Source organism: Ruditapes philippinarum, unplaced genomic scaffold, assembly GCF_026571515.1.
Source record: "Ruditapes philippinarum isolate M1 unplaced genomic scaffold, ASM2657151v2 ctg68_1_1_1_1, whole genome shotgun sequence".
NCBI lineage: Eukaryota > Metazoa > Mollusca > Bivalvia > Venerida > Veneridae > Ruditapes > Ruditapes philippinarum.
Window position 1 is genome coordinate 426,972 of NW_026860464.1, and position 13,749 is coordinate 440,720.

At 32.1% G+C, this 13,749-nt stretch overlaps 1 protein-coding gene across 1 annotated transcript in view; it reads right to left on the reverse strand.

Annotated features, from left to right (window-relative positions):
• Nucleotides 1-976: 976 nt before the first annotated feature.
• LOC132760166 (protein unc-93 homolog A-like) overlaps nt 977-13,749 on the reverse strand; it is a 69,763-nt gene continuing 56,990 nt past the window's right edge. The window contains exons 4-6 of the mRNA XM_060752082.1: nt 7,744-7,857; nt 5,215-5,479; nt 977-4,029 (exon numbers count right to left, since the gene is read on the reverse strand). Coding sequence (XP_060608065.1) covers nt 3,794-4,029; nt 5,215-5,479; nt 7,744-7,857 — 615 coding nt within the window. The 3' untranslated portion in view covers nt 977-3,793. The remainder of the gene's footprint in view (nt 4,030-5,214; nt 5,480-7,743; nt 7,858-13,749) is intronic.

The window sequence follows — 13,749 nt, forward strand, 5'->3', positions numbered from 1 at the left end:
CGGAACCAACCAGTACTGGTGTCATATGAAGAAACATGGTCGCGACCCGAGTAGGGCTCGAACCCATGATCTCTGGGTTGAGAGGCAGACACCTTAACCACTAGGCCACCGCTCCTCTCACTAGTCATTGAGTCACGTCTTTATTGATTTCAGCCCATTATCCTAACATTTTCTTTCAGCACAAAAAAAATCACAAAATTGGCACAAAATAAACAAAAAAAAAACATTTTTTCAAATGTGATCGGGCCAAGGACCTGGTGCTGGCGCCATCGATAATATTAAAGAGACCTGGCAAATGTGATAGAACCAACACAACCATTCAATAAACAGCTGATATTGAATGAGTGTAGGTTAAATACTGATTTTATTGCACGAGTTGAATTGATTTATATTATGCGAGCCTTTATACGTGCTTAACGCCACACTTCAACATTGCATGAAAGTAAGTCTTTTATCAACTCATGAAATGTTGTCTATTTATAAATATTATTCGCCAATATTCCATAATATCGACACTAATTAAATCCATCAGATTTGCTAGGGCTATTTCACTTTGCCGACGGCGCCAACACCTTGTCGATTGTTCGATCGATCACTTTTGAATGATATACTTTATCTTTAAACAATATTTTGTGTTGAGCCAAAGGTGAGGTAGGCACAATGTCACATGCAAGATTTCGTATCGTAACTGCATTCCAAATGATGTGAAACGTGTTCTACGTGGCAAAGCATTCTTCGATTTTGAAAAAACAATCATGTTCTTTTAAAACATATATTTGTATTAAGTGTGTTTACCTTTTTCAGCTTTGTTTTGGTTGATGGCTCTGCAACGGAAGTGTCGAGGGCTCTCTTTTAAACAGTTGAAATAGTGAGTATAGTTTAGCCTGACTTCTTTTTTCAAAACTTCCAAAAAATGAAGTAAAACTGTTAAGTAGGGGTGTATTTAAGGAAGGAGTTAAGAAGAAAAAACGAGACAGAAAGAAGTATTTGTTTTACTGATTGTGTATTAAAAAGTTTACGTGATAAAAATTCAGTTAGAAATTCAGTGCAAGTATGCACCTTATTAGTTACATAGTAACACGTACTGTGCATAAAAATCATTTTCAATCTAATCAAACAAATTTTAGTTTTTTATCAATATATTTTTACAATGCTTAATAGACCATGGAGACACTAGACTATGTCGTGAAATTCAAACATTTTTACAAATATAAAATGAATAAACTCATTATAACTGTTACCTTTGTTCTCAATGATATTATAATAATGTTTGGATTGGCCTTTAAAAAATGGCATTTCTATATTGTTACAATGTCAAATATATGGCACACAATATGAGATTTACAGGAAAATACTGCATGAGTTGTATTCTGTGTTTATACATTTTTTTCCTCCTTTTACGTGTATAATGCATGTACAAATAATGATCATTTTGCTATTTATAGCAAGAATAAAATTGCCTGGAGTATCAAACTAACAGTAATTACTTGTCAAACAATGTAAAAGACATTCAAAATCTGTACAAACACATTGCTATTTATATTCTTTTGGTAACATCCTAAAATTCAATGATATTTTAATAAAAAATGTTAATTGTTACTTATCGCACATGACATATATGTAAACATGTATATTCTTCGTTCAACAAATTGTACACTTGGTTACCTAATAATTAATAATGTACATGTACTTGTGTACAATATTGGATCATTTGGTATCAAAATATGCAGAAATGTATAGACCTCACAATGATTTACTTTTAACAGAAACTTGATTATTATTAAAATTTTGGTTACGTGTAAACAACGGAAGAGTGAAAAGTACAAGTTGCAGAATTGTTAACTTTTATGTCTTGTTACATGTACGAGACCAGGATCTGTGGCGTCCATCTCGTCTAGTAATCAACACCAGACTACAAGAACGTATGAACCTGACGAAAGTGTCATATGGAGTCGGCTGAACCGGTATTCCATTAAAATATTCAAGTATTTAAAGGCAAAAACGCATTAACAAAAAGCATATGCAACTTTTATGTTTTCGCTCTCAGCCACTTACTCGTAAAACATTTTTTATAAAAATCGAATTTCAATCAATTGCAAACTATCGTGAACATGTAATAAATATATTTTTGCAAATATTTGATACCAGATATGCTAACATTTTATTTAAATAAATATAAAAAAAATCCATGCAACCAAGTGCACACTTTCTTTTGCAAATGTGTATTTAATAAGACACCAAAAAGTTTAAATGCAATTTTCAGAAAATCTAGTTTTGTGCATGCGCCACCTGCTGCATACGAAAATTACAAACGTCACTTTTTCGATATGTGAACTATTGTATAAAGAGTCAAAGGTAGATTAACTGACCAATCTGTAGTATTTACCAATCACCTGTGACAATGCCCGCTGGTGAACTTGTAATTAAATTTACTTAAACATTTTCTTAAAAACCTTTTCAGTTTTTTAACATGATATCTGATTGCTATTTGTTATCATTAACCGTAAGACACGCCAATGGTCATAAATGGAATTGTCACCAAGGAAGGAGAAATTGTTATCGGTCAACTTCAATCCTTTCAAATGTGTTTAGATATTTTGCAGCAATACGATACACTTGTCGAAATGCAAAATGTTTTATCGATATTGCAACAAATATAATGAATACAAAGAATATATTGAAACAATTATAATATAATTTCATAAAATAAGAAAAAAATATTATGAAGAAGGTGTGCATTTGCAATTAATTCTATATTTGTTTCTTTCTTTGTTACTTTCAAGAACAAAACAATAATATGTGAAGTGAAAATTGTTTACTCCATTATTTACATTATCGATAAACATACGTTTCTTGATTGTGAAACCAATTCAATTAAAACTGAAAGCATATTATTCCCTATGCATTTACTTCTCAATCTCTTTCATTTAAAACTGAATTTAAAACTGTTATTATCAAATTTCGTAATCACGTCTTACTTGAAAATCTGTGCATCTGTATCAAGCAGCAATTCTAATGGATTACCTATCTACATTCATGTAGATTCTATTACAAATCATTAACAAAACTAAAACAACTAAAACAGTAGGGTCCTTACATTTGTGACGGTTTTTAAACATAGTCCATTTCATGCTTTAAGACAAATAATGAAACATTTCATTGTGTGAATGTTTTAAAAGGCCATGACAATGTGGGTTCATCAATTTTCAAACGACTAACCAACATTTCATTATCACGAAAAAGTACAAATACAGAACTTTTCATCACTTGCGTTGTACATATGACAAATAGGCAGACAGACAGATAGACGGATGAGAAATGGTGTTGATTTATGTAATGGTATAGTGCTTGTTGATGTTGAATGCGATTACAGCCCCATTTATCACTGCCACAGTAGCTTCAATATATTTTGCATATTACTATTTCACCGTCATTATCGTCATTGCTGGCTTCAGTATAAAATTTTGATTAAAACCGCTTTTCTAAATATCTTATATCAAACTGGCGCCAAAATGCAGCAAACATTTTATTTGTTGTCTCTTTTCGTGTGTCTCGCCTCATCAATCATACACAGGACATTTTTCACGTTTTTCACGTGATGTTTCTGTTGCCATAGACATCTCTTGTGAAGTGGGTTTTTTTGTAAACGATTTAATCTTTGAAAGTGAATGTATATTTCAATGGCTTTCCATCAACTGACTCATCCATCGTTCCTCCTTCATTCGACATCACCTTAACTTTGCAAGACCCGTTTATCAAATTCCAAAAGCCCAAAAACATTTACAAAATAAGATTAATTCACTTCAATAGAACCTTCAAAAACGTCACTGTCAACCTGTCTTACTTTGTATTCCGCCAACACATAGAACATTATGGCAACAACCAGTAAAATCATCAAGATATATAACTTAAAAGAAACACATAAAAAGGTGCCGCTGAGAAATCCAATTGTCAATCCAAAACTTTGTAAAAGTCTGTAATTTGCAAATGCCACTTCAGCATCCTCCGGGCAAGTTATACAGATTAGAGCTGTAATAGAAAGAAAATAATTGTGAAAAAGGAATCAATGCCAGTGTATAATTAATACTAAATAACAATAAACATTTAAAGGGAAATTCGTGGTTGAGTGTTTAAGATCGTCTCATCCACTCCGAATTGCATGCGCCCTGATTTGCTGTGTGTTCGAATCCCGCCCCGTATTTTAGAAAATTTCATGTAATTAAGCTATCTTATAGGTTCCTGACAGGCCGGTGGTTTCACTTTAGTCCCCCTTCGTGGTTGAAGTAGTTTGCACAGAAACATGAGAGGTCTTCCTTCTCCAAAGATGGGCGCCTTAATATGATAATTACATTGTCAGCAGGACTTGCATCATTGGTTACGGCAAGTTAGTGTTGAAGATTAAACACCACTTAAGCCGGTGATGGGGAGAGGGGTGGTATTGTGCACCATTAAATTATCTCTCGTGAACAGACTCAATCTAACAGAATCTGCAATTATCATATAATATTGTTGCTTCCATTTCTTCCCAGCTTCATCCCTTTTCATATTTTTAAAAAAAGATTCTATCTTATTCAGTCGCAAGAAAAGGGATTTCGAAACGATACCAACAGAATTTCCTACAACTGCGGTGTTATAATTCAACGAAGGTCATCCATATTAAACGCACCTCAAAAAGAAATACGATCGGATACATTATGCTTTATAATAAAGGTAATTATACAATATAAAATAAAATTCGACATTGCTACAACAAAAACAATGTGATTTTCATTTCTAACAACAACAAAAATAAACTTTGGTCCCATACAAATTAAATATGGAATCTGCTGGTGAAACAAAACCAAAACAGCAAGATCAGAATTTCACACATTCCATCACAATATTTGTATTTTCTGAGATAAAAACAATTTTTATTCTTAACATAATTTTTATTCTCTACAGCGTAACCTATGTAGAGCAACGCCCTTTAGGAGAAGTATACTTTGGTTGTTGTGTAAAGGTGTTGCTCTTCATTGATAAAATATCATTCTTTCTTTCAAACTGTAAGAAATATGTAAGATGTAGGAAATTGCTCTTCGTATAGCACAATAAGTACTATTTCCGCATATGTATACTATCAGTGTTATATACAGAGGATCGCAATGCAGAGGTTATTCTATATTTAATTTTCTTGGAACAGTTTTGAAAAAAGAAGTCAGGCTAAACTATACTCACTATTACATTGCGTCTGCCATACGGCATCGCAAACACCCCACGATGCAGCCATTACAAAGAAAATGACTAAACGTGTGTCTGGAATCCAAATCAGTAGGCCGATCATTAAACCCATGTGGATTATTCCCCCTATCCCAAATACAACCTCTCGAGCTATCACATTGGCACACACTGCCACGAGAACTGCGCTGATGACATTAGCCAAACCCAAAATTATCATACAATAGCCGATGTATTCTTCCCCAATAGTACACGTGATATAAGCCTGCAAATATAGCAAATATAACAGTGAATATACGTGTCGTGTACAAGCAGTAAATGATACGTATATGTACATGTGGTTTATAACAAGTACAAATGTTGCTGCAATGCAGCAATTGAGAAGCTCCGCGCAAAAAAAAATGCGCTCATTACAGATACCTTACCAAATTATTCCTACGCACAGGTCATGTTATATATTCAGATTAAGTACTATTGAAGATTTTTTCCGAATGTTTTGTAAACCATTGTTTGCATAATTATACTTATCTTATGCACTGTCCATAATTAAAAAGAGGGGAAAGATATTTAATATAAAAAATGCTTTCACTGATGCCTACCTGGTCAGGAAAGTAATTCCATTGAATACAAACAAGACTTACAAGACTTGTAAATGTTATGTGACATGACTGTACTGTGTTCTGTTTGTGTCACTACTGTAGTCAGTAACATAAGATGATAGAATATCAAAGACTGTTTTTGTATTATTAAAATTGTAACAAATATACAAATAGTAACAAAAGGGACTTATATTATAATATAGCAATATAACATGTATTTTTCATGTCAAATTAAAAAAAAAAGTTTCTTTTAATACTGAAAGTAGAACACACTCTGGAATGAAAAAATGGGATGAAGTTCAAAAAGACCAAATTCAGGTTTTTTTTGTTTGTTATACACGCGTCACATGGTGATACAGTATTTATCAATATAATAGAAGACTGTTACTTGAGTTTTAGGCAGGTTTGAGGAAATTCACTAACATCATGTTCGTGCGAGTCAAAGATATAAAAGCTATTTGACATTTTGACATTGGCGAAATATAAAAAAAAAACTATTGTAAATTGATTTATTGGGAGATCAATATACTTTTTTGTTGAATTGCTTTAGAACTATTCATAAAAACATTACACTTCATGTTCAACTGCAGATCAAAGTTTCTGTCATCAATGATGCTATCTATCTATAGCCTATGCTTAATGAGGGTCCATCCGCTCGTAAGGCCACAAAATGCAGCTTTTGTCACCTGACATACCCTTTGAAGCTGAAAGTCATACCCTTTGAAGCTCAAAGTGGTATGCAATACCAATGACACCAATGAAATGTAACCTTATATACTAAAGTTTAATTATTTCAAAATAACCAATATATCAACATGTTATTATTAAACATTTAATTTCATAAATATAAATTAAGAATAATTATCAAAAGCAAAATTATTAAAGTCTTATGTCTGAAATCTTCATTATATTGACAAATTCATTCACTAATAGTATACTTGATATGCTGTGTGTAAATGTAATTCAAAATGTAACAAATTATAATTTCATGTACTACTAAAAGAGGGAAATAACAAATTTATAACCTAAGTGTCAAAAATCAGAAAATTTATAGCTATTTATAGCTTTCGAATTCATGTACAGCAGAACTGCTTTCCGGTTCTCATTCATTAATATGACATGCTGCGAATCACCGAAGGGGAAACCAATATAGAAATCGAAAGGAGTTCTTGAATGCGGATTTATTTTTAGCTGTATATCGAAGGGATTAATTGATCAAATCCGGGCCCATGGACAAAAAAAAGTAAACACAAATAGCTCCGCGCCTGTGGGCGCGGAGCATTAATATGTAGTTCATGTAGCTTATTACATAAAACATGTAGTTATGTTAGGTAGAAAAAATATTACACCTGCATCAGACAGTGTAACCTTGTCGCAGTAGTTAAACTAGTAGGTAGGGAGGGACATTTTTGCCTTTTCTGTTCGGCCGTATATATCTTAGCGAACAGCCTGCTGGCGACTACAGTTTCTACACATGTGACACGTGCACGCGACACGTGCAGACCAAGATCAGAATGCACACCCAGTCATGAAACTTAATGACACTATGTGTTCACACTGTGCTTACCCATAGTATGGAGAGTTTATAACATTACACATTTCTGTGTTAATTTTACATTAACAAAGAGATTGTATAGAAATTATCAGTATTTTCAAATATCAACCTTTAGCTTAATATATCTTGGAAAAATGACTTGATTTACTATAATAAACATTTGGTACATTTAAAAACAACATTAATTTGAAATATATATTTAAAAGTTATGCATAACATGACAAATGGATACTTTTTCTAGTAAAATTTATAATTCCATTCGGAACATCTCGCCGATTATACGAGGAATGACGGAAAGGGCCGAAAATGTACGATAGTCATTATCTAATAAATAAATGCAAACAAAAACATGAGAATTTTATATACTAAACGTACCTGTGTAAAATCCGAGAAAACAAAAGCTTGTTGCAAACCACTAAATATAAGTAAAGGTATAAGAAGACGGAACGTTTTGTGGGTCAACATTAACTGGACGTGTTCCACAACGATCTGAAAATACAAAACATTCATTGTTGATAATAATAATATCTTAATTGGTAATGGTGGTGTTGGTAGTTTTCACTCCAGCAGTAAGCTATATTGAATTTACCAGAGCACTGTTCAGCCACACATCGTTCCAGGACAGGCTGTCAAGCAGTTTACCAGTACCATAGCAGTTTCCTTCACTTTTGCAAGGAACTGAAACTTCTGTACATACCAGAGCAGAGGTACGGTACAAATGACCTTAGAAGGATCTCATGATCTATCACAACGAAAGTGACTTGCGCCGTCCGCGAACTCTACCTATTGAGCTAACCGGACGCCATCTTAATTGATAAAGCAATAGGAAGGTTCTTTATAAGTCGCCGGTAGAAACCGGCGACTATATTTGTAACAGTTTAATATTATACCTATGGTAGGAGAAGGCTTTAAAATCTGAAAATTAAAGCATATCAATTACTGAACTATTAAAGACTACTATTGTTTTCAGTAATCTCAAAAATTCAAACATACAATAACGTTGCTCAATGAAATGAAATATTCAAATATTGACATCTTAAAAAGCAACATTACAATTTTCATAAAATGAATTAATAACGTATCCCTGTGGAACAGTCATTGAATTTAGGGATACATTTACCTCTTTTTAAGTGTCAATCGTTGCTATTTTATGATTGATAAATCATGAATGATATTGGAAATGACACAGGTTGTTTATATCTTATGACACATATTATATTTCATTATTTTATCTAATTATAAACAGATTCTCCCTGTTCTGTTGTAAGAATCAAGTGACTACACGTTGTATGTTAGTGTTATAAAATCTATTAATAGTAACAGATTGCTGATAAGACATACGGGTAACTTGTGAATAGTTGGCAAAAAGTATGGCGGCTAATTAGATGCAAATGTATAAATAATTACAAGGTTACCTTCCATTAATCAGTTTCATATTTTACATCATTAGAAAGTTCTGTATACTCCTAATTTACACATTACAGAATAAGTTTTCAAAACCATTTCAATTTTTCTTTGTAAAGGGTTAAACTTGGCCCTTTCTGTCAACGTTTAATAGTTTAGTTTAGGTTGAACATCACAAAATAGATTTATGCTAAAGAGGCACATTTATTGAAATAAATAGTGGTAATCGTCGTCTTCGTTATATTCCGTCGATTTCCGTCGCGCAGGTTTAACCAAAACGGTATGTGGGAAGAGATCCGGAATCGTATTAGATATATACATGTACATGATAAAGAAAACTAAAATATTTTATCGAACTGAAAGGCAATTAAACGTTAACTTTATCGTATGTAACGACAGGAATATTGATTTCAACTAAATAATTTATTTTTCGATAGCGCATAAAAATATTTTTTATGCAGATACCAGTTTTACGGTAGAATTGCATTTTTTCATGCAATAATTAAAACATAATTATATATTTTCAAATATTCGATGACCGTTAATTATTTGGCGGTAATTATCGGATTCTGAAGTATACAATACGGATTTCGATGTCTGGTATAACGGTATATGTATAAGGTAGAATTACAAGTAGAATTACAAGAATATCACTCTCCTTACAAAATCAATCAAAATTATGAAATAAAAGTATGCTAGAAATGAAACACGATTAAACAACTAGCTTAAAGTCTTCAGTGTACCCGTTTATACAGTATGACGTTACGTGATTCAATGCCGCATCAAATGAAAAACAAAAATGTTAAATAGCGGCTTATAAAGTTTTGGAAGCCATAACTATTTATCAATTTATGTTTCATATACATGTAGTTGAAAGAAATAATAAAAAAAATAGCTTTATGAAAACAACAAAAGGGATTTTCAAAGATTCGAACTTGGCCTACTAGGTCACAACTTCGTCATACTTACCACCACTAGGCCATCGAGCAATATTAATTGATTTAATATCGAGATCTTTACTATCAATACAATCTTTAGCATTAATCATAATAAGTTACGTAAACTAACAAACACCTCTCGAAAATTAATGAATCTCAGGTCAATATTGCCAGACAATGCTTGCTTATTTATAAATCATAGCAGTTCCTTGACAATTTTGCTAAGCAAGTTTGCTTCATATTTGATGTTTTATTGTGAATAAACAGTTACTTAACATATTGTTCCTCTTTTCTTTATACTTGAACCATATTATTCTTATATTTATGATAATACAATCATTTTCTATCCGGCGACTTGATGCTTTAGCTTTAAAATCTCTACTTGTACATGTTATAAGTGAAGCATTCAATGCTATAGGTGTTTTCTTTGTAAACAACGTTTGGTCCATGTAAACAATTCATAGTTTCTACTGCAAAGACTGTCAGTCAATTGAATGCGAATTATTTATGTATACAATATATTGTTTGGTAAAAAAGTGGATTTTAATGTATGTGGTATGATTAAGACCGCTTTTTTAACTAACTAGTCAAGGTAAGAAAAAATGTTTGCTTCTTCTTAGAAAGTTTATAATTCAAGGGACTAAATCGAGGGTTTTTTTTTGGACGTGAAATGACGAGAAATATTTTTAATGTTTATGTATAACTGGATGTAGGTCTCGACCAATAACACGAGTACAAAAGTTTAGATCATTCGCTTACTCCATTTCCTAGGAAGAAACAAATTTACTGTGCAAATTGATCCCAAAACTAAAGGCTTTGCAACGTTTTTCACTCAAATCGGCCAAAACATCTCATTAAAATTGATTGTTTATTTACTACTGAGTATATCCATCATCTATTGCATAGATATTAATTTAGATGCACCAGTTCAGTTATAAAATAATTTCAAATTTTATGAGTTTAGACTATTGGATCTAAGTAGAGTTCCTTTAAATTTGTCTTCAACTACAAATGTTTATATACACAATATTCTATAAAACATCCATCTCAACATGAGTGTTTGAGATATTAGTCATTGCATGTTATTTGTTATAATAATCTAGGAAATATATAATTTATATGTTACAGAGACTGGAAAAAAATCAATTAAAATAATAAGTTCAATGTTGTGTTTTGCTTTATCTTTGAAACAGAAACTGTTTTGATATTAACATGTTTAAATATGCGCACTATGGAACGGTAACAGTTCATTTATGAAATATAAAATCTTTTTCAATGCATACGTTCAACAATAGCAATTACAGAAAAATACATTAATTTTGTTACACATAACTTTATTTTAAACGTTAGGCATATTGTCAAAGTCACTGCTACATTGTACTCTCTTTAGATTTGTTAATGTAATTTACATGTACACCGTTATGTCTGGGCATTTAATAAAAAATGAAGTTCATCCTCTACAACACTGTCAGTACAAAGAGTGCATATTTCTTTGTGCAGTGTATCTTACAGTTTCAAATTAAAGTGGAAAAAAATGTCATATCTTATAACGAGTGTTATTTTTTACATAAAACATGTTATGTTTAAAGGTTAAGGGTTTGTTATAATTGTAAAACTATCACACTAATTTGATTTGTACGTACAGAGAGGGTAAATAGTCTCCAATATCGTTACAGTTTACAAGAAGTGTCTTGTCGAAGAAATCATAACTGTGTTAAAAGATCACATTACTAAGCAACCATTAAAAACTCATCATTGTATTTTCGGTACTTTTTGTTATGTTTAAAGATGTTAATGAATCACTTATCAATAACATATATAGCATTTGCTATGAAAACATATCTGAATGATTTTCTATTTTACAAAACCAGGCCGTGGATAATTAATCTAATTTAGTCTATTACTTTCTGTAACAATACTAAGTGTTGTCGAACGATTGCCTCTTTGTGGTGAGGCGCTGATGTGATCTGTGAATCAGCTGTCAGTGATGGTCATTTATTTTGTAACTGGCATTTTAGACTAAGGGTGCTGAATAATATATGAAGAGAGAGAGAACTAAATACAACTCACGCGAAAATCGTGCTTTATGTGAAATGGGCTAATGGAGTCTAACAGTAAGGTGACAAATAAGTATGGCTTTACACTTCCAACTTTTGCATAAGTGATAAAATGTCACAACAAACGGTAACACATTGGGAGCAAAAACATATTCTGAACTATTGTCGTTCACCAGCGTTTAAAGAGAGTTTAAAAAAAGACTTTCCGTTCCTTTTGAGGTGGGGTCTCCCCATGGAGGGTTTACGGAAGTTCAAGAAAAACATATACCATTTAATTTACTTGATTCTCATAATAATACTTCGTATAAACTATTCAAAATGTTTTGTTATCATCATCATTATCATCGTCGTCGTCATCGTCATTTTTATTACATGTTATTTCTTTTAACCATTTATTACCAATCGGATATAAGAATGAAATAAGTAATACAATTCCTTTCTTACCCAAATGGAATAATCACAGAACTCTCCCTAAAAGGCTATTTATCAAAAGGTTATCAATCATATAAGCCAATTAAGTTAGCGTCCTTAACAGCGCATCCTAAAAGTGTTGATAATTAATTGATAGTTATTATTCATGATTGTAACACTCCTGGGATGACTGGTATTGACAATGCCAGACAAAATAGATTTTTATTACAGCATACAGAGGAACAAACTTATCCGGCGAAGGGGGGGGGGTGATCGGGGGGGGAACATTTTTGTTTCCCTAAACATATCTGTAGATTGTTTTCTGCGTTGAAGTGTGCTGAATAAAAAAAAGGCATTTTGTAAGTTTGAACTTACCTTGTAGATTTTGACAGTGGTGCAAATTAGTGTTGAAGTGTGATGAATAAAAATAGGTATATGTGTTAGATTGAACTTATCTTGTAGATTTTGGCCGTATTGGAAGTTATTGTTGAGTTTAATCGATAAAAATAGTATTTTTTTAATTTGTTTAATTGAATTTATCTAAAGCATACCACTCTTTGTTTAGGTTTAATAATAAAAAAGAGTTGTTTTGTTAAAATATACATGTCTGTAGAATCTGAAAGAAGAGCAACTTATTGTAGAGGTTTAAATGAAAAAAATGAGTTTCTCAAATGTGTTAAAATGAACAAATGACTTCGACATTTTGTCACATCATTGTTGGTTGAGATAAAATATTGTATAAAAAAAAAAGAGTTCTTTAGTTATACTGAATATATCTATAGAATTTGACACTGGCATTACTTATTCTTTGGGTTTCATGAATTTGTTTGAAGGCAGTGGTTACTTGCCGTAGCGTAACCGGTGCGCGGAGTTTGCAAACGAGTATTATATTAAGCATGCTAGAGAGACAGGTCCTGACTGGGTTACGTTGTGTTGAGCTTGTTCACAGACATTTTAACCGATTATGCAATTGTCTATTATCACAATGTTGTCGTTGCTTTCAATGGGACCTTTTCGTTCTGAATCTTTTTTAACCATAATAGTTTCATTGAATGACTCTGACAACAATGTTCAAAGATAGCATCGATTCTTAAAGACTAATATTATGTCTGAACGGAGCGGTGAAAACGATGTACTACCATACTAGAATATTATCAAATGCATATCACTATTAAAATAGAGGTTAAGTGACAATGTTTTGTAAATCAACGAAAACGTCGACGAAGGGGGTTAAAGTTAATGGTAAACTGTCGTCAAACTTAAGAAACAAAACTTAGGAAACAGTACTTCATAAAAAAAAACCGACGGCCAAATACATAAAACCAGTGAGTGCACTCAGGATATCCTCGTTATATGTCCCTTAAGATAGTTTTTAAAGTTACCATTTAGCTTGAACTGAAACCACCTATGTCTGGTATCGATGGTAAAGAAAGGTCGATAAATAAAATAAATGAAATAACCGTGGAACATCTAGACTGTTTAATTTTCTTGTCATATATCTACTTTTCCAGACGCCCCAGTCTGTATTTCTTTTGTAGTAAATAACAATACTGCAACGGTACATGATTCGT